The 22,749-nt window shown below is 40.5% G+C and overlaps 1 protein-coding gene across 1 annotated transcript in view; it reads left to right on the forward strand.

Annotated features, from left to right (window-relative positions):
• DCC (DCC netrin 1 receptor) overlaps window positions 1–22,749 on the forward strand; it is a 782,001-nt gene that overhangs the window by 405,187 nt on the left and 354,065 nt on the right. The window contains exon 10 of the mRNA XM_024756807.1: window positions 5,970–6,126. Within this exon, the coding sequence (XP_024612575.1) occupies window positions 5,970–6,126 (157 nt within the window). The remainder of the gene's footprint in view (window positions 1–5,969; window positions 6,127–22,749) is intronic.

Here is a 22,749-nt window from a genome sequence, read left to right on the forward strand (position 1 = left end):
AGTTTTGAAAATAATGTGGAACTTTAGAAAAAAATGTTAGTCTTTGTCATTTTCAACCATATACAGCCAAGCTTTTTCAGTAAGCTTGTGAAATTACTTTGTGAACTCTAAAAATTCCAAACTACAGTTTAAATGTTATCTACTTCTCCATTTAGACAATTAAAAGCTAGAGTTTGGTGTCAAAGGAATAACAACAAGAAAAAAGTCCAAAAGGAAAAGACATAGGTGTTTGGCCTTAGCACAGTTAGATGGTCCTATCATTTCACTAATGTTCTCTGTTTATATTTTATTTTTATCAAATCTGCCAGCTAATAAAAAGATGGAATAAATAAAGCATCTGGCTGAACTGCTGGCTACATTTATAGTATTTTAGTTCTATAAAATAAAAATAGACATGGGGAGTAACAGGGTTGGTTGTATGATGTTTAATACAAATTAAATATTTTTGTGTTTTTATGAATATGTCTTATCATCTTTCATATGTCTCACAGGGGTTGGAGGTCAGGTATTATTAATAAGCTCAGAGAAAAATTAATGTCCATAAACACTGAATATTAAAAATCCAACAGAAAGAAAGCGTCTCTGGTATCTAGAGGGAATGTAGCTCTACAGAAAACTTAACCCAATACTGTAATTGTTATCAATGATTTTGCAGTGACATCACAAAAATGTTATTATTATTTGTTTTGAGTTTCAAAACTATTCTTTCATTTTACATTCTCTTAAGAAATCACCTCCTTTTCCGGATGTTGCTATGATAAAATATATTTAAAAGAAAAACCAAAAAACTATGTTATACTGTGGCAAATTCTCCTCTTCTTCTCCATGACAATAGGTAAAGAAGCTGTAACCATGACAACAGTAATGGGCCCAGGAGATTAGGGCCAGACTGGAGATTAGGGCTCCAAGAGCAAAGAAAAGAAGTCCTGATTGGTTCTTTATTGAGACCTTATGTGATGACAAGTTACCATTGAGAGAAAGCATGAAGGATTAGTAAGAACAAAATGATTTCTCTTGTATAAAGTAAGAAGCCATTCCTTTGTTAAAAATGTGTCCCTTCCTTTTTATATAACGACTGTTGAAATTGAGGTAAGGAGTCCATGATTAATTCTCTCCTGAGCTTTGTCTGATAAATCGAGTCTAGACTAGCTCTGTGAGAAGACACTTTGGAAGCCTGGAGCAAAAAGTATCTGTGTGGACCCCCATCACGCTCCTTGTTGGCAGCCCATGAATGGGTGGAGAAACCAACTCATTTCTGATGTGGTGCCATCTATAAGCAGAGTGCTCTTGGCAGAAGAGGATTTGAAAGTTTCTTTCTTGTTGTTTGAAAACTTACCTTTCTAACTTCTTGAAAATTCTCAAAAGATTTTTCCAAGCCATCATTGTTCACATTTTGTTTTTAAAGAATCTTTTGTTAAAAAAAAAAAAAAAAATTGAAAGGATCCCATTTTCTTTAAAGTGGTGAGATGTATAGGTATTACATTTTGAGAAAACATGCTATCTGTGATTTTAACATGGATTCATTGATAAAGGGGGTATGTGCTATTTTTGAAGTGATAAATCTACAGGCCTGAGAATGTTTGGTCAAATGGTATGAATATTTTTGATTTTAAAGTATTTTGCCAAATTGACTTCTAAAAAAGATTGTACTCTTACAAACTTTAGCTGATAACATGAAGGTGCTATACCCTAGCCAACGTTTTATATCAATGTCTTTAGAGTCATGCTACTCTGACAGATTTTTTTAATTAATTTATTTATTTATTTATTTATTTATTTATGGCTGTGTTGGGTCTTCATTGCTGCACGTGGGCTTTCTCTCATTGTGGTGAGCGGGGGCTACTCTTCGTTGCGGTGCACGGGCTTCTCATTGCGGTAGCTTCTCTTGTTGCGGAGCACGAGCTCTAGGCGTGCGGGCTTCAGTAGTTGTGGCTTGCGGGCTCTAGAGCACACGTTCAGTAGTTGTGGCGCACGGGCTTTGTTGCTCCGCAGCATGTGGCATCTTCCCAGACCAGGGCTCGAACCTGTGTCCCCTGCACTGGCAGGTGGATTCTCAACCACTGTGCCACCAGGAAAGTCCCTGACAGATTTTTAAATAGTTTATTCTGACAGATTTTTTTTTTTTTTTTTAGATTTTGTTTAAATGTACATTTCTTTTATTATTGTCAGGTTGAACCCTATTTTTAAATAAAGTTATTCATTATTTTATTGATTTTCAGACACTCTTTTATTATCGATATTAACTATATGTCTGTTAGCTATTTGACAAAAACTTTGAATCTTTACAGAGGAAACGCATCTAAGCTAATTAAAAAGGAAAGTAGGACTTAAGTGAATGAGATGGGCTTGAGTGGGAACTGCCTGTGCAAAGGCCCTGGGGAACTGCCAGGGGTTCAGCCTGGAGAGAGCGTGTTCAGTGTAAGCATCAAAAAGCCAGGGCACATCGTGTGCGTCCCATGAGAGCAATGGCCTCGTCTCCTCTGCGCTGGAAGAAGGGCTGGCATAGGATCGGCGCTGTGAATATGTGCTGAATAAGTAGAGCTGATACGGATGCATGCAAGCCTCTGCCCAAGCTGTTACTCTTCTGGCAGCAGAACACACGAGGCTATTGTGCAGGAAGGTTATGTCCCTGGGATTGTGCTCAGCCTACGGTGGAGGAAGAGTGAGTAGATAAATCCCCCAGCATGCTTCCCTCAGGGACATACTTCTCTAGAGTCCTGTGCTGCATTGTTCCCAGAGTCTCCAGCAAGGTTGCCCTTCAGTTACCCTGAATGACGACCAGTCGGATAACTCACTCTTTCTAGCCTTCGCTCCCTGGCCGGTCTCTCTTCCCAAGTCCCCACTGGTCTTTCCTGTGATCACCTTCCAAATAAAGTACGTGCCCTTAAATCCGCTTCTTAGGGCCTCTTGATGGAGGAAGCCAAACCAAGAAAAATGGTAAACAGGAGCAAGGCCAACAGGCAGATTGAGAAGTTTGGAGTTTCTCTGAGGTACAGAGCAGACACCGAGGAGAAATAGTAGAGGGATATGAGCAGGTGTGTCTTTTGACACGTTGATTCTAGATGCTGTACAGAGAATACATTTGAGGGAGGTGAGTGGAAGGAAAGCAGAGGAGCTGGAAGACAGTTGTGGTGAGTCTGTTGAGAGAGATTGACAGCGACAGCGCGGATAGGAGTGTGGACGTGGAGATAAGAGAGAGTAGATGTAGCAGATTGTCCAGGAAGGGGAATCCTCAAAGATGTGAGTGAGGGTGAGTCGGAAATAGGGGATACATTTCAGGGTTCTAAGCTGTAGATTTGAGAAGAAAGTGTAGACAACTGAGTTAAGCAGCCCAGGAAGAGAAGCAGGCTGCGGGGGTCAGTGAGGGGGCAGGGAGAGGGTAAATTCACTTCACTGTGCTAGTTTGAGCTGTTCACGGTGTGTGGAAGCAAAGGTTTTTGTCAAGAGGCTTAATATCACCTGTATTTTTGAGAGAGATGCTCCCTATCCGGGCATCAGTCTCTCCCGGTCCGCTTAGTACCCTGCCATAAAAGATCGACTAGCTTACCATCAGTCTTCCTTTTATTTCAAATACTGTGCTGATCAAGGAAGCAAGGGGAGGGATAAACTGGAAGATTGGGGATTGACAGATACACACTACTATATATAAAATAGATAACTAATGAGGACCTACTGTATAGCACAGGGAACTCAACGCAATCCTCTGTAATGACCTATATGGGAAAAGAATCTAATAAAGAGTGGATGTATGTACATGGATAACTGATTCACTTTACTGTACACCTGAATTAATACAACATTGTAAATCAACTATACCCCAATAAATTTTTTTTTTTTTAAAAAAGAAAAAGGAAGGGAAATTGTATCTACAAAGAAGTTGGGTAAGAATCTGTGGAGCCAGAAATAACTTTGAAAGCTTTTTGTAGTTCTTGAGAACCTCTGTTTCTGGTTCTAACTGGTATGTATTGTAAACTGATAGTTTCTGGAACCATTGGGAAATGTGGTATTCCCCCCGCCCCCCAAATGGATTTTCCAGCTAACAGGAGTTTAGTTTACGGCAGGAATGCCCACTCAGCCAGCCCCTGGAGAAAGTAAATGCAAGACTGGAAACTGAACTTCACTAAGAAACTAGAGAAAATGGCCCACAAAAGCCAGTTTGAAGACTAAATGTAGACACATGGGTACTTCTGCTTTGGGGCTAGGAATCACCTATCAAAATGAAATACATGTTCTTTAGACTTGGGAACTTGAACAAATAAGAATAAAATAGAGGGCTTCCCTGGTGGCGCAGTGGTTGAGAGTCCGCCTGCCCGTGCAGGGGACACGGCTTCGTGCCCCGGTCTGGGAGGATCCCACATGCCGTGGAGCGGCTGGGCCCGTGAGCCATGGCCGCTGAGCCTGCACGTCTGGAGCCTTTGCTCCGCAACGGGAGAGGCCACAACAGTGAGAGGCCCGTGTACCGCAAAAAAAAAAAGAAAATAGAGATATCCAGAAAATATAAATTATGAATTCACAAACACACGCGCGCAGACACATCTATTACAAACATCTGTTACAGATTATAAATGCCTCAGGTGTTTGGAAAACCAGTTTTCCCATTGTGGATGATTCAATTAGCCCTATACATAACAATCATTAAATCTGCCTATAAATATGATGATACTAAACAAGCATGGTACATCTTGATGTCTGGTGGAATTTTTTTGTCATTTCTTCTACTAGCACGTAGTCCATGAGAACTGCTGCTACTTTCTATCTCTCACCAACATTTAATTTGCTACTTGTAATTTCCTCTGATCTTTGAAAATATAAAAACAAGGTCCTTCAAATTGTATCTAAAACAGTGTAAATGGGCTCCATCTGAGTGGAGTAAGGTTTTGTAATAACTAGTTGGTTACCTGAAGCATGTATCAATACTTGTAGGGAATTCCCTGGTGGTCCAGTGGTTAGGACTTGGCGCTTTCAGTGACTTGAGCCTGGGTTTGATCCCTGGTTGGGGAACTAGGATCCCACAAGCAGCTCGGTGCAGCAAAAAAAAAAGCTTGTAAGTCTATGTTTCCCTGTTTCATGCCCTAACAGAATATTTTTCCTTATTGTCATGGATCCCTTTAGTAATAGAAACTGGACAAATATGCAGTAGAATCATATGTTATTAATTTGCCAATCTTTTATAAACCCCAAGAAATTCAAATACATCTTTTTTTTAATTTTAAAGATTTAATTTTATTTATTTTTGGCTGCGTTGGGTCTTTGTTGCTGTGTGTGGGTTTTCTCTAGTTTCAACGAGCAGTGGCTACTCTTCGTTGCAGTGCGTGGGCTTCTCATTGCAGTGGCTTCTCTTGTTGCAGACCATGGGCTCTAGGTGCGTGGGCTTCAGTAGTTGCAGCATGCGGGCTCAGTAGTTATGGCTCGCAGGCTCTAGAGCACAGGCTCAGTAGTTTTGGCACACAGGTTTGGTTGCTCTGCGGTATGCGCGATCTTCCCAGACCAGGGATCAAACCTGTGTCCCCTGCATTGACAAGCAGATTCTTATCCACTACGCCACCAGGGAAGTCCCCATTTTTTTTTTTAATTGAAGTATAGTTGGTTTACAATGTTGTGTTAGTTTCAGGTGTACAGCAAACTGATTCAGAGATATATATATATATATTCTTTTTCATATTCTTTTCTCTTATAGGATATTACAAAATATTGTGTATAGTTCTCCATGCTATACAGTAGGTCCTTGTTGGTTATCTATTTTATATATAGTAGGCATGGAGGAGGGATAAATTAGGAGTTTGGGATTAACATATACACTCTAATACCTTTGATTCCACTTACTGTTTCTTTTCTTTCTCTTTTGTTCCTTCCTTTAGAATCTATGGGAAGGTACCATTCTGTGTTTGCTAACGGGTCTTCTTTGCCTTCCTATGCATTTCTTACCCATGTCCCAACACCTCTGACAGCCTCCTCTCCTTCCTCCTTAGCTATCCCGAGCTCCAGCATCCTCCCTTCTGCTCCCAGAGACGTGGTCCCTGTCCTGGTTTCCAGTCGGTTTGTCCGTCTCAGCTGGCGCCCACCCGCAGAAGCAAAAGGGAACATTCAGACCTTCACGGTTTTTTACTCCAGAGAAGGTGACAACAGGTAGGTACTACCAATGAAATTCAGCCTAATCCACCAGGTCTTTAAATGCAGACTGTGGCGTGATGGCAGCGGGAGGTCTTGAGCAGGAACTTTGGAGACTGTGGGAAATCTCTCCTCTGTGCCCTTCACTCATTACTCAGTGGAGATAACATGTCTCTGTTGCCTGTGTGGGTTTTTTTTAAGGCAGGATTGTGTACAGAATCAAATTCAATCATTTATAGAAAACTTCCTTGAAAAACAGACAAGCATGTAAATATATGATATCAGGGTTTTTTGTTTGTTTTTTTAATTTCCTTGAGTTTCAAAGTGGTAAGCAGAGAACAGAATTGGGCTGTGTATTGATAGAACCAAGTGTGGGAGAACCAGTGTGGCAGGGTGCAATCTCAGCTCTGTCACTGACATCATGTGATCTCAAGAAAATGACATAACTTCTCTAAACCTTACTTCACTCTTTAATAAAGAGGAAATAATAGTACTTACCTTGAAGGTTTTTGTTAGGATTAAATTAGGTTACATTTCCAAAGTTCATTTAAGGGTATCTAGTATTTGCTAAAAGTTCTTAATATCATTATTGTCTAGGTAAAAGTGAGCTGTATGCGTCTCGTTTCAAGATTACAATCTACTGTTGTTTTTTTGTTTTTTGGGGTTTTTTCTCATCATTTTTTCTTTAAGATGTTTCACAGTTTTAAGGCTTTGAAGTTTGATTTGTAAGTCTGTGATAGATATTGGTTAGTTCCAATCTATAAGAATAAACTGTATGACACCCCATTTAATTAAATATATTACAATTATTTTATATTCTCTATTTGATCACTGTCATATCTGCAGTCTTTCTGCTGACTCTTCCTCATGGGGGATTACTTCTTCCCATGTGTGAGTGATTCTTGATTGTTAAATCTAGTCCTTAGAAATTTATCTGAGGGAATTTTTGAGGCCAAGGTTTAAAGTACATTCTCAGGGAGGATTTGCTTTACCAAAATGAGATCACATTAAACCAAATTTTCACTACGGTATATTTGGTCCATACAGGTCTCATACTGATATTTTATTAGTTATCAGAAAATCCATTGTGTGATAACATTTGTTTTTCTGCCATTTTTAACATATCATCTTAATAAATGCAGACTTGTGGTAAGCAATTTTTAGAGACGTTTTTGTTGTTCCAACTGAACTAAGACTGAGACTGGCATGTATTCACCGATTCTCTCATGAGGCTGATTTCACCTTCTAGTTCATCCACTGAAGTTTGGTCTTTCAGGATCCTGGCTGTATGCGAGGTTCTCCAGTCAGACCTTGTACCCAACTTCACCTGCAGATTTGTTTCTTGTTCTCTTCTCCTGTTAGTTTCTAAAGCTGCTAGCTCCAGACTTCTCTTGAAAGGCAAATACTCTCAGTTAAACACCGGCCCTGCAAGTCAGCTTTCCCACTATGATAATTCTCTTACTTTGCTGCCAGCAAATTCCTGGATAATTTTTTTTTAATAAAAGAGATTTTGAATAATTTTGTCAGCATTTTAGGTGTGCTGTAACAGAAGGTTTTTTCACATACTATCTAGTTTGCCATACAGCTTGAAATGGAATTTTGTAATATTTATCAAATGCCCATGTGATGGGTAAGATTAAAGCATAAAGCCATTCTGTAAACATCTCACTTAGAAGGAATCAGAAAGCTAGGAAGCTTTCTTAATGGACCTTTCCATTCTATTTTTTAAGCATTTTGTAGGTTTCTCTCCTCATCAACTTTTGGGTTTTTTTATATTGCCAATTAAAGGTGATAAAGGAGATCAGTGTGTAAAAGCTGAATTTGCTTTAGAGAAACAATACATTGCTAAATCCCAAGATTCTGTAGAGAAGAACACCTATTTTCAAATGTACTCAGCAGACCTACCTATGCCTCTCACACGGGGAGGGAACGCATCATTATGTCCTTCAGTAGATGAGGATTTTGATAATAGGGAACTAGGATCTTTACAAAATAGCTGTCTGTTGACTTGGCTGAGTTCCAAGTTTCACATCTTTTCTTCCATTTTAAACCTCCTCTTATATACAACCAGTCTAAAGTAGACATCCAGTGGTACACAGGGGTTCCTGGGATGTGGCAGCTTCTTCTTTCATCCTCTCTTTATTTTAATATTATTTATTTTATTTTATTATTTATTTTTGGCCGTGTTGGGTATTTGTTGCTGCATGTGGGCTTTCTCTAGTTGCGGCGAGCAGGGGCTACTCTTTGTTGCTGTGCGCAGGGTTCTCATTGCGGTGGCTTCTCTTGCTGTGGAGCATGGGCTCTAGGTGTGCGGGCTTCGGTAGTTGCAGCAGTTGGGCTCAGTAGATATGGCTCACAGGCTCTAGAGCACAGGTTCAGTAGTTGTGGCGCACGGGCTTAGCTGCTCCACAGCATGTGGGACCTTCCCAGACCAGGGCTTGAACCCGTGTCTCTTGCATTGGCAAGCAGATTCTTAACCACTGCGCCACCAGGAAAGTCCCCTTCTTTCATTCTTGAATGAGGACAGCATTCATTTTCTGTAAAGTTTTCCAGCCAAAAGAAATATGACCTGTTTTATGCATCTCCATATATGGAATATTTGGTGGGGGTGATAATGGTGGCATGGGGGAAGTAGAGAGGGAGAAGGAGAAAGAAAGGGAGAGAGTGAAGGAGAGAGAGAGACACAGAGAGAGGACGAATCTGGTGGGACCTAGTTGTTGACAAGGCTGAGCTCACACTGATCCTGACTATCACTATTCGTTCTTCTGGAGAAGAAGAGACTAGATGTGATGGCTGTCACAAGCCTTCCAGTGCCTATTGAGAACAATGGGGACGGGGAGGGGGGCAGAGCCAGGATTCAAGTGTGAGGCTTCTAGTCTCTCAAACCTGTGAGTGCTTTAAGCACGTAATGACCTGGAGGAACCCTTCAGGATTTGAAAGGCGCAGTACAGTCTGGGCTGGCTGGAGTGGTATTTAGCTCAAAACGCTGCAGTGGGATGATCGGATGGCACACTGCAGCTTCTCTCATGCTGCGTCTCAAACTGCTTTTCTTTCCAGTTCACAGCAGCAAAGTATATCTTTAAGTTTCTATTTTCTTTTACAATTTGACCTGACTTTAAAATGAAAGGAAAGAAATATACATATGTTCCCTAAGATCATTCATTACCTGAGGAAGCAGGCATTTGTTTTAGTGGAATCTCTACCACTGTTTAACTCTGTGTCCTTATGAGAAGTCTCGTAAGTTCTTTGCGTGCAGCTGTGAATACAGGTAAGGATTCTTGCCCCCTTGTCTTCATGTATCCACATGGATTTCCTGGAGGCACCTTAAATTCACCCTGCCCGAAACCATACTCACTGTCTCCTCCTTAAATATCTTTTTCTTTACATTTCTTGGTTTATGTTAGTACCTTCCATCCTGTTGACCAAGCAGCAAACCCCAGGTCATATTTTATTCCTCCCTGAATGTTAGCACTGCCATTAGTCATCAGGTTCTGGCAGATCTACCTCGGCCACGGCTCAAGCCATGGCCCCTGTATTCTGTCATCTCCACCATCACTTACCTGATCTCTGACAATAGCTTCTCACCCTCTGATCCATCCTCCTCACTGTCTCGAGCTATCTTTTTTTTTTTTTAAGTCTCCTTTTTAAAAAAAAATGTATTATTTATTTATTTATTTAATTTATTTTTGTCTCGTCGGGTCTTAGTTGCAGCATGCGGACTCTCTAGTTGAGGCACGTGAGCTGAGTAGTTGTGGTGCATGGGCTTAGTTGCCCTGAAGCATGTGGAATCCTAGTTCCCTGACCAGGGATCGAACCCACATCCCCTGCATTGGAAGGTGGATTCTTTACCGCTGGACCACCAGGGAAGTTCCTCGAGCTATCCTTTTGAAATACAGTTTGGATCACTGACTTCACTGCTTAAAAATGTGAAAGTGTTTCAAATTTAAATATGATAAAATTTCTATGTGAAGACATGCACACAATAACTACCAAACTCCCTTGAGTGGAAGTCTATCTCCAATCTATATATAGGTAGAGTGTGATTCCTATAACCTATGAAGGTTAAAAATATACCACTTGGGCTTCCCTGGTGGCGCGGTGGTTGGGAGTCCACCTGCAGATGCAGGGGACACGGGTTCATGCCCCGGTCCAGGAAGATCCCACATGCCACGGAGCTGCTGGGCCCGTGAGCCTTGGCCGCTGAGCCTGCGCGTCCGGAGCCTGTGCTCCGCAATGGGAGAGGCCGCAACAGTGAGAGGCCCGCCTACCAAAAAAAAGAAAAAAAGAAAAAAAAATATATATATATGTATATACCACTTAAGTCCAAATGGCTGGGTTTGGAAATGGTACTACTATTTTTCAGACATGTGAGTTTTGTGTATTTAATTATGTAAAAACCAGGAAGAACACCTCTCTGCTGTGGTGGACAAAGGGAAGATGAATGCTACCTGTTGGAATTGCTGTGAGAACTAATTGAAAGAATTCAAGTAAAGCATCCAAGGCAGTCACTGCACAAAGGCAGAGGGTCTCAGAATAGTGTGAGTTCAAAGACAGTACGGAAGAGAGGCTGAAAATAAGGCCCAAAGGCAATGGTGGTAACAGTAATAATTAACAACAATGGGTTTCCATTTTTTTTATATGAAACATTTATTTTCAAAGCTGCTCACTGTTTCCTGCTAATAAAACCATGTTGTCCTTTACTCATCTATTGATATCTTCCTTACCTTTCAAGCCCATGGATCCTTCCCCCATACCCTCTTAGATAGTTATTCCTGTGGTCATACCATGGTCCTTGTCAACACCAATCTCTGCAGCCTCTCCATGATCTCGATTTCAAACCTCATACTTTCATCTCAGTCTCTCATTTTCCTACCTTCCGTTTAAGACTCTGATTCCATGGGGACCTACAATTCATTGATTCTGTGGCATTTCCATTGTCCCTCATCCTTCATGTTTTCCTTCATTTGTTAAACAGCTAAAACCGAATGGCCAATTATTATAAAGACTGACATACAGCAATGTTTTGCTTGTTACTGTCTCATTTAATATTAACTTCTTGGCCAAAATCAACTCAAGTAACTGTAATTTTCTACCTACCTTTTCTTGCACTCTTGTAGCTGAATATACGTGGAAGAAAATATGTAGCTTTGCTGACTAGTCTTGAAATTCATAACTACTTATCTGAAGTTGCCTCTTCATGGTGTTGGGGGTTGCATCGCACGTAGCAGTCAGCCTCTCTCACACACGATCCTAATGATATTTCCTACCTTTTCCTCTCTTCTCAAATCGCCAACACCTTCCCTCTTTCCCTCACTCTTAATTGACCTTGCTTCTAATCTCCTGGAAAATAGTAGCAATCACAATAAAAGTTGTACCAGCTTCCATGTCTGATTTACCTAAGTGGGTCTTTAAGCATATAATCTGTCTTTCCTCAAAGTGCTGTAAAAGAACTGCCCATGCTCTTAACAGGGCCAAACATTCACTTATGCACTAGATCCCATCCTTTTTTTTTTGCGGTACGCGGACCTCTCACTGTTGTGGCCTCTCCTGTTGCGGAGCACAGGCTCCGGACGCGCAGGCTCAGCGGCCATGGCTCACGGGCCCAGCCGCTCCGCGGCATGTGGGATCTTCCCGGACCAGGGCACGAACCCGCGTCCCCGGCATCGGCAGGCAGACTCCCAACCACTGCGCCGCCAGGGAAGCCCTCCCATCCTTTCTTGAAAACCAAAGAACAAAGCTTCAGCCCAGTGTTTCTCCTCATCATCAACGTTTCCCACCTCGGGGTATCATGCCCATCAGCATACAAGCATGTATTTGTATTTTCCATCTCAACAAATCATCCCTCTCAATCCCATTTCTCTCTTCCTATCACTTCATTCTATTCCCTTTTATAGCAACATACCTTGAGCTGTCTAACTTCACTCCAATACCTTACCTCATATTCCAGTTATGATTCTGTCCCTAGTATTTCACTGAAACTGTTCTTATCGAGGTTTACCACGTGACATCCATGTTGCTAAACCCAATAGTCAATTCCTGGTCCTCTCATTACTTGGATAGTTAGCAAATTTTGTCACATTCGATCACTTTCCCTTTCATGAAACATACTCTTCCCTTGGATTCTATTACATACATTCTCCTGGTTCTATTCCTGTCCCTCTGGCCACTCATTTTTAGGCTCTTTTGCTCCTAATCTCCCTGACCTGTACTGAATTGCCCTAGGACTCAGGCTTTGGAAATCTTGCTTCATCCAGTTTGTGACTTTATATTCTGTCACTATGTTGATGTCTTCCAGATTTGTATATCTGGCCCTGACGTTTTACCTGCAATTCTGAATCATATATCCAAATTCCTGCTTGGTTTCTCAACTTTGACTTATCATGAGCATCTAAAACTTAAAAACAAAACTAAATACCCATTTTCCTTCAGCCTCAAACCCTTTCCAAAACTTTATCATTCCAGAGGTTCCTGCATCTCAGTGTAATCTGCATATTTCTCATTACTCAGGCCAAAGTCCTTGGAGTCATTGTTAGGTCCTCTTTTTTTCTCACACTCTATATCAAATCCACCATCAAATCTTGGCAGTACTGTCAAAATATCTCCTGAATCCTTGATACAATAGGATACCTGATATTTGCTACAAAATAATACTAAAAGACTGGCTTTTGTGATTTATTCAAGCTGAGTGATGGGAATTAAGTGGTTCATCCTATCATTCTGTCTAATTTTGTATTGCTTAAAATTTTCCAAAGTAAAAAGGAAGTCGAATAAATAAATGAAAATAAAACATAGATGGAATCCTACCACTTCTTACCTCTTTTTTACTACGATCAGGTCTCATGTGAACTATTGCTATAACCTCTCAAGTCTATTCTTACCATACCAGCTGGAGTTAACCTGGAGTTAACACAAGTTAGATTGTGTCAATTCTCATCTTCAAAACCCTCCAATGACTTCCTGTCTCATTCAGAGAATAATCAGAAATCCTTCCTGATCTGACCCCTTTTCACCTTCCCAACTTCATCACTTACTGTGTTTACTGTTTTCTTATTTGCTCACTCCTCTCCAGTCTCACTGGCTTCTCTGTATTTCCTATATATACCAAGAATCCTTTTTTCTCAAGACCTTTGTACTAGTTCTTCAGTCTGCCTAGAATGTTCCTTCCCTCAGACATCCACATGGATCATTCTCTAACTTTCATTAAGTCTTTGCAGAAATGGTACTTTCTCTTGGAGGTTTTACCTGACTGCTAGCATTCCCAGCATCCTTTTTTATTCTTATTTTTCACCACTGCGTTATTACGTTTTAGTTTTTGTTTCCTGAATCCCCTTTCTCGCCACCAGAATAAGCATTATGTGGGCAAGGATATTTTTATCACTTTTATTCATTGAGCTATTCTCAGCACCTAGAGCAGTACCTAACCCAGAGTAAACACTCACAGAATAGTTGTTGAATTGAAGCTCCAACTGAAATGTCAATCACCATGTGAAACTCTACATGGTCCTCCAGGTCAGAAGTCATCAGTTTCTCCTTTATCCTCCCCCTTCACTTTGATTACATCCCTATTGTAGCATGTGGCACCTTGTATCTGGTTTTGTGTTAGTTTGAGTACATGTGTGTTTCTCTCCCCAATGATTGAGACTAGATCTTATTTATAATTCCGTATCCAAGTGTCTAGTCTCCTGATTTCTATAGACGTTTACTGATTGGAACTGATATGATAAAAGTGGCAGAGAGACAAATGTGATAGTCTTAATAGATTTTTCCTCAACCAGTAAAGCAAATTGTGTTACTGAGGAAGATGAAAAGCTGACTGCAATTCAATAAAAACTTTTCAGTTGAGAAACAAAAAGTTGATTTTGAAATTTGATTCCAATATCTTTGTTCATTTTCTGTTTTCTGGCTCTCAGCTAGAACGAATATATGCCATATGTTTCTGAGCGATTAGCTGTGATGCTTTTTTGCTCATATAGGTTTATTTAGCCCCTTAACACAATAGCTTTTTAAAAGGTAGTGGATTTAACATTTGCCTCAGATTTGCAATGGCTTTGTCAGGCAAATTACTCTAGCTCAGATTATCATTAATCTGTCTGACTGGTTAATGGTGTCAATAATGCAAGTGCCACAGTTAACATTTTTTAAGCAGCCCCTCAGGAGCTTTCATTTCATAAGTCAGAGGACAGCATAAATTCTAGAACCTGAAAGCCAGAATTCACAGAGATGCAATTGCTCCGCAGATATCCAGCTGTCTCCTACTAGTACCTAAAAATCGTTAGAATGGAAAGTGATCTTCGGAATCCTAGCCCAACTTCCTGCTACTTAAACATCTAGAGATTGATGTCAAGGGAAGGGGTCATTTGCATCCCTAAGGCCACAGAGTAAGTTTCCAGAACGAGAGCAAGCGTTTATTGAGTACTCACTGTGCCAGATACCAGGCTAAGCATCTTATATAAATTATCTTATTATCTTATCTTATATAAAATATCTTATAATATAATATAATATAATATAAAGATATAATTATATAATAATTATATTATATAATAATAATTATATAATGCAAAACATTATCCAGATGAGGCTTAAAGAGGTTTACACCTCTGTTATATAGCTAGCAAGAGGTAGAACCAGGATTGAATGCAGGCCTGACTCCAAAACAGGTGTTCTCAATCCCTATTCTTGCTTGTTTCCAGCAGTTAGTGGATTAATCTAGAAGAGAACCAAGCTTTTTTTTTTTCTTTTTTTGCGGTACGCGGGCCTCTCACTGCTGTGGCCTATCCCGTTGCGGAGCGCAGGCCCAGCGTCCATGACTCATGGGCCCAGCCGCTCGGCGGCACGCAGGATCCTCCCGGACCCGGGCACGAACACGCGTCTCCTGCATCGGCAGGCGGACTCCAAACCACTGTGCCACCAGGGAAACCCCCAAGCTTTCTTGATAGTTTCAGACTTATGACATGGATTTCTTCTGTAGGCTTCTTTCTGATAATTTTCTGATTCAATGGCAAAGTTAATTTGCATCATTTATCTACTGTATATAAAACACAGTAGCAAACTTTTTATGTGTGCATAGAACGTTATACCTTCCATTTAATAATCTAAAATTACGTATGGAGTGTGACTCAGTGTGTTCACAAGGTTAAGGCTTTGGGGCTGTGAAATTGAACGGCCCGGGTTGCAGTCCTGGCTCAGAATTTTACTAGCTATGTGGCCTTGGGGCAATTACTGGTGCCTTCATTTCCACTTGTGGAATACTGATAGTACCTGACATGGAATGTTGTGATGAATATTAAACAAAGTTACGAAAAAGTGCCTAAAACACTTGCTCATTGCCTGGTACACTGAAAGCACTCAACTTTTTGTTATTTAGTGCCACGTGCTAACTATGGTGTGGGTTGGAAGTGAACAATCAGTGAAATACAGGTATTTCCCAATTCATATTTAGAGAGAACTTTATCAGTTTCACAAACATTAGCCCATCTGATCCTCAGATAAGGTAGGGATGATAATCTCTATTTTACAAATGAGCTTGTGTGACTCTATTGAGAATGTCCACAAAGCATTGCCTAAGAAGCTACACAACTAGGAAATATTAGAAGCAGGATTTAAATGCAGGTTTCTAGTCCAGTGATCTCTTTACTATATCACACAAAGTAAAAGATATTTTCTAAAAGACGTACATATGAAGTACTGCGGGAGTTCAGATGAGAGAATTAAAACACTTTCATGGGCATCATTCAGTATAATCCCCACAATAACCCTGTGAGTTAGGCAGATAAGGGACTGGTATCTTCTTTTTGCAAATGAAGCAGGGAAGGCTCCAGGATAGCCCCTGACTCGCTCAAGGTCACACGCCTATTTTGTGGCAGAACAAAGACTGGACAGGGCCTTCCAGCTTGCAGCCCTGTATACTTTACCTGATTTTGTGCCACCACAGGAAACCCCTGCTCACTGCTTGGGATTAGAAGACCAGCTTTTCATGATTGCCGTGGAGGATTCATTTTAGAATTCATCGTGCGTTACGTTTTCAACACGGTGTTTACATATTCTTTCCCTGCTCCTCGGTTGAGGACCGGGCAGCAGATGAAGCTTGTTATGAAGGGAGTGTGTTGTGATGGAAAGAGAACGAGACTCAGAATCCAGCCACTTTCTGGCTCTGGCTTAAAGCAGGGCAGAGGCAGCCCTCCTCTCACTCTGCTTCTCTGCAAAATGTAAAACCCTGTCCTCTTTACCTCAAAATGAGTGGTTTAATTTTTCCCATGGCCTTGATGCGTATAAAACCTGTCATCGACAGTTTCCACATGTAAATGAACAACCCATTATTCACTTGTGAGTTGACAATGTATCCAGAGCTGTGTGGGAAACGATCGAAAGGGAATAGTCTTCTTGGCAACAGTTTAGTCGTGTTTAGTAGGTGGGCAAGACTAAGTGTATCAGTGGAGATGGAGCAGTGACACATCTAGAAATATTTAGGAAGCAAAATGGACAGAACAAGTTACAAGACTGGTCATTAATGGTGAGACAGAGGGGGTTTTCAAGCATAGTTCAGAGGTTTCAGCTTATTTAGATGGACAGATGGTGGGGCAATTTGCTGAAATTAGGATGCTGGAAAAGGTCCAGGTTTGAGAATGAAGGTCGGAAATTCAGTTTCGGACACGTTGTGTTTGACTATACCTTTACGACATTCAAGTTGGAATGTCAGGCAGAGCCTTGAAAATACGAACCTGGAGCCCAGAGGAGAAGTTTGGGTTGGAGATAACATATCAGGAATTTGTCACCATGTAGATGATAACAGCAGCTAGGGAAGGAGAAGATGGGCCATCCCCATAAAACAAAACGAGAAGAGGGCCCAGAACTGACTCATATTTATTAGGGGAGCATTGGCTGGAACTAAACAAAATAAATAACTTGAATCCAAAACTTTTCTTTTTCTATGAAAAGGTAGCTTTTTTATTTGTTGTTGCAGTAGTTATTGGATGCAGTAGTCTTTTGGATGTGTCCTAGGTGCGGCAACAGAGATTATGTTAAGGCAAAAATTTTTAAAGCCTGTTCCTCAGACCGTATGTGTGTGTGTGTGTGTGTGTGTGTGTGTGTTTTAAACAATTCAAGTAAAAACAATTTTTAACCAAACTTTAGTGGAAATGCCTCTGACCAAGAAGATGATCTCTGTTCCCCCATCATGCTTTGTCTTGGGGTAGATCACCTCTGAACCTACTTTCCCTTCAAGATAACACTGATTCCAAAGTCTGTGGTTCTGGGGTAAGAAAGGGTGTGGCATTTGGGTGGTTGTTGCCGCTGTCACTTTGGGCCCTATTTCAGTGACCAGCATATTTCCGCTTTGAAATCCTCTCATCATTGCACCCTTCTTGCTCTCACTGAGGAAAGAAAAATGAAAGTGGAGTGGATCAAAAGATGTTAAAAAATCTTTCCATCAAAAATACCATAGGTCCTTTCTTACAAAGGAACATTAATAGAACTCTTCCTTCTTGAAGCAACTAATTAGGCATTTGGTACATCAAGACAGGGTTTGTTGCTCAGCTCACAGCTGTGACTGAATGTTAATGCCCCACTATACTTAGCCCTTAGGAGGATATGTGTTTTCTTAATATGTATGCTGGAGACAGGTTACAAATGATCCACTAAGAAACAGAACCATCGTAATCTGTAAACTGTGTTTACTTCTGAACTGTAAATACAGAAGGGCTGAATTCAGCTAACACACACACACACACACACACACACACACACACACACACGTAATTTTCTATTCCCAATGAAGAATATTAGATTAAAAACAAAAAAAAACACTTCTTTTAGTAGATCTCACTCTTCACATCATGAAAATGAGACCCAGGAATGTGGAGTGGCATCTGAAGGCCACCTGAGTAAGCTGAGATGGAACACAGAACAGAACCCAGCTCTCTAAGCATTTCTGAGATCACACTATGTGAAGATGTTATCCAATTAGTCTATTAAAATTTTTACATTTATTTATGCATTCATTTTCTTTTTAAACATTTATTTATGCATTCATTTTCTTTTTACCTGCAGTGGGTATATAGACTGAGTGTCAATAAAATATGAATGGAATATGACTTCTCTTCTAAAATAGTTCACAGTTGAGTCAAAGAGACAGACCTGTCTGTCAACACAACGTGATATGGGCTGCAGAAGACGTGTAAATCAAGAGCAACAAAAGCACAAAGGAGATAATATTTTATGCTGCTTGAATCAGAAGGCATGATGGTAGGAAAGCTCCAGCCAGGAGATTTCATTTGAATCGGATTTGAAGGATGAATGAGCTTTTGCCAAACTGAGAAGGAACTGAGTCAGGAGAAAGTAACTCCAAGATAAAATAAAGCAAAACAAAATTAATGAAAGTCAGAATGACAAAGGTAGGGATGGATAGGGTGTTGTGGAGCTGAGCGACCCATTGCAGATGAGTGCATAAAGGTTTGGGCCACATCTTGAACGTCTTTGAATCTTGTCCCAAGGAGCGGAGATTGTATTAATGATAGAATGGCAGCCAGCATGATGTTTTGGGCATGGAGTTGACAGATGGTGTATGTTAGAAGAGTATCTCTGTCAACAGAAGACAGAAGTGGGAGGACCAATGACAAAAAGCTAGGAAAAGCTATTATAATGTAATACATTGTAAGTAGGAACCAGAGCAGGGGCCAGGTCCGAGCACAGGAGAGTATAGCCTAACCAGAGTTAGGTTTCAATGCATACTGCTCAAGGGTGCATTCCATGCCACCATGTCTGACTCCCTGAATCAAAACGTATCAGCATCGACAAAGACTTTAAACAAAATGCCGCATCTCAGCAAAGCAGCAGAAGTATTGTTACTGGGTCAGAATGTATGCTTTTAGAACACAGTAGTTATTTTCCAAGAAACCTCAACCAGGTAACCCAAAGCAACCAAGAACCAGAATTTACAAGAAAGAGATGCTTCTTACTAACACACTCTTCTTGGTCTCCATGTAAAGGTCAAAGAAAGCAAGCTGCCTACATCTTTTTCAGCCAGCAGAAGGAGACACACTTTATAATTGATTCTCTATTTGGATGTTCAGTGAATGAATTTGCAGTGAATGGATTCTAGAAAGCCCAGGTGATTTACTGCCTTTACTTCAGTCAACTTTATCTTGAACTTGCCTGAACCCCACACTGCCAACTCAGAGTCAAGGAGAAAAGAAATGGAGTAATGAAGCTCTGTCTGACAGTACATCGACCAACACAGACCATGACGCTAAGCTCTGCGGATTTGAGGGGTAAATTATGTCTTCAGAGTTATAGGAGAGAACTTCATGGAGAAGCAGCCTGGGCCCCTGCTGCTTTCCCAGGAGTGGTTGGGGTGGTGACAGTCGCGACACCCGAACACAGTAACTGGGCAAAGTCCTGACGTCTACTGTTCTCTGTTCTTCAGAACCTAGTGTGGTATCTGCCCACTTACAGAGGATCATGGGCTAGAGTGAGCTAGACAAAATCCTAATTACTAACTGTCTAAACACAGAGATTAAGGAGCGTTTACTTTACATGGCTGGCATTGCCCTATTGTGGAACCAGAGAAACAAGAGTAACAAACTACCCTTCCAAATTTGGATTTTACTTACTTGTTGGGAAATGATTTGCGCTGATTTGTTTTCAGCTATTAAAGAACAAATGGGGTGATCAAAAGCCACCTGCGAATCTTTGAGGAAATCTGTGAAGGGTGACATGGCAGTAAATGCCATGTCTTAGAATGCATTGGTATCACGTTTGATGTTGCCCCAGTAGGACCCAAGAAAGCATCAGAGCTTGCACCTGAGAAATCTGAGGCTCAGATAAGTTAATGAGGAAGCCAAGACAACAGCAACGAAGCCCAGACACCAGTGTGGGCATCAGATATCATGGGGCTGTCCAACTATGCTGTGGAACTCGGAGCACACCTATTCCTTCTCCGTTGCGGTCAGCAAAGCCTCTTCCCTTTTAAAAATATTACCAGTTTCATTACTGAAACTTGTTCAATGCCTCTAGTTATGACTATACTTTTTTATTGAAGTATAGTTGATTTACAGTCTTGTGCTAATTTCTGCTGTACAGCAAAGTGATTGTTGTACATATATATACATTCTTTTCCATTATGGTTTATCACAGAATATTGAATATAGTTCCCTGTGCTATACAGTAGGACCTTGTTGTTTATCTATTCTATATACAATAGTTTGCATCGGTTAATCTCAAACTCCCAATCCATTTCTTCCCCTCACCCCACCGTTGACAACCACAAGTGTATTCTCTGTGTCTGTGAATATGACTACTTTTTTGATTTGACTTATCTCTGTAAACAAAATTGATCTGACAGAAAATATCAATATTTATGTCCTTTTCTTCATGATTGTACCTCATTAATTTCTTCAGATTGAGGAAAGGCCCTCTTCTTGAACTCAAGAACCCTTATTTCTATGAGGTTGTGGTGGTATTTTGTTATAATAATAGAAATAATAGCAGTAATAACTGTCACATATGGAAGGCTCCCTGAGTACCAGGTCTCATGCCTGCTGCTTTATGTGGTTCACATACAGCATCTTACTGAATTCTCTAGAAACTCTATGAGGTAAACATTTTTATAACACCAATTTGCACTTGAGAAATCTAAGTTAATGAGGAAGCCAAGACAACCACCCCAGGCTTAAAACTCTTGAATCCACTCTGTAGTCTACATAGCATTTTGATGTGACCTCAGTTTGATAGGATAAGCAGATTTCTGAAAATTGGCGCATAACGTGGAAATGTTTAGGTTAAATTGTTGTTTAAAACCATTAAGAGCCCACATTGAAGAAACTAGTGGTAAATCTAGGGCAGTGCTAGCGTCTGGTTGGAGGAAGGGCTGAGATCACTACCATGGAAGTGTTTTCTAAAGATGCTTTGTTCGTACTCTTAACGCTGAGGAAGTATCAGTTGTCCATATCAATGAATATAATTTTTTTTCATGACCATTAGTAATCTGGGATATTTTTGGAGGCTGCTGGAGATTATAAGAACCTAAAACTCCCTTCCTTGTAATAAAATACAGCATCCCCTTTTATATGTGAGTAATGTTTCTATTATATGATCTTAGACATTCTTACCTGGACATGCCCAGATGTTCTTACCTCTTTTTCCTTTGAAGAATGCCTTTTCAAGGGGTTATGCCAGCATGTCCTAGAACACAGCTATTTCATCTAAATTATTCAATAGTTATAAGAATAAAGTCAGTTATGAAAGCTGTCCTTCCTTATAGATACTCAAGGAGTTTGGTACGCAGATCTGACTTTCGGTAACAAATACGTTGCTTGAAGTTTTAGAAAATACATCCTGAAATGACTTATAACAGATGATAATTACACTCATTCTCCCAGTGGTTTCTGAATGCCCAGGTGTCTCTTCTTTCCCTTTAGGAGCTCAAAGTGCCCATGATCCAAATAGCCCCCTTGTTTTCCCCTACTGTTTAACGATACCAATACTGGATCTAGAGGATGAAATCCCAAATTTCATTCTTTTTTTTTTGTTTTGTTTTGTTTTGTTTTTTTTTGTTTTTTTTTGTTTTTTTTTTTGCGGTACGCGGGCCTCACACTGTTGTGGCCTCTCCCGTTGTGGAGCACAGGCTCCGGACGCGCAGGCTCAGCGGCCATGGCTCACGGGCCCAGCCGCTCCACGGCATGTGGGATCTTCCTGGACCAGGGCACGAACCCGTGTCCCCTGCATCGGCAGGCGGACTCTCAACCACTGCGCCACCAGGGAAGCCCCCCAAATTTCATTCTTAACGACAGTATTCATTAACTGTGAGTCCTTTAAAAAAAATGTTGTTTCTTTAAATCTCACTTTTACATCTATAAAATAATGATAATAAAACCATCCTATTTATATAAAAGGAGAGGCAATGCATATAAAAATTCTGCTGAAAGAAAATAATATGCAAAACTGTCTACATCCACAAGGCATACAATCTGATTATGAGGGTTTTCTTTTAAAAAGCAATGCATTGGCCTGAATAATCTTAGTTTGGTAGAATAGATCAGTGTGATGTGTGGTACATGGGAGCCCTATCTGATGTTTCTTACGACAGGTCACTATTAAATCCCACCGACATCCCTCCCTCACTGTAAGTCACAATTCAGCCTTGCAGCAAATTGTAAAGGGATACCTAAACCTTGGGCTATATCCAGATTCATACAGGGTGTTTTTTGAGATGCAAGAAATATCATCTAGATGTAGAAACCTTAAGAAACAGTTAAGTGGCTAGAAGGAGCTCTTTCTTCACGTTCAATTTTATGAGACCAATGAGGATATAAATGTCTAGAATCATGTATGTCCTTTAAAGCATACTTTAGGAGTTCCTGGTTCTTATATGTCAGCATCCATATCCATAGGATTTGTCTTCTCTTAATATGAACTATAAATCTCACCATGATCAGCAGGTTAATTCATTTGTTTGGAGCCTCTGAGGAAGTTTTTAATTGGAAAATAAATTGGACACATGTAGATGTGGCTTGAAGAAAAGGCAAGTAGACACGTGTTCCACTTTCTCCTCATGAGGAAGGGCATCTACTTCTTTCTCTAAGTTGCACTTAACATAACCACAGGACCTCAAGCTCTGTACACATCGACACTTGGCATCTGCCT

This window comes from Neophocaena asiaeorientalis, unplaced genomic scaffold (genome assembly GCF_003031525.2).
Source record: "Neophocaena asiaeorientalis asiaeorientalis breed wild unplaced genomic scaffold, Neophocaena_asiaeorientalis_V1.1 scaffold133, whole genome shotgun sequence".
Classification (NCBI taxonomy): domain Eukaryota; kingdom Metazoa; phylum Chordata; class Mammalia; order Artiodactyla; family Phocoenidae; genus Neophocaena; species Neophocaena asiaeorientalis.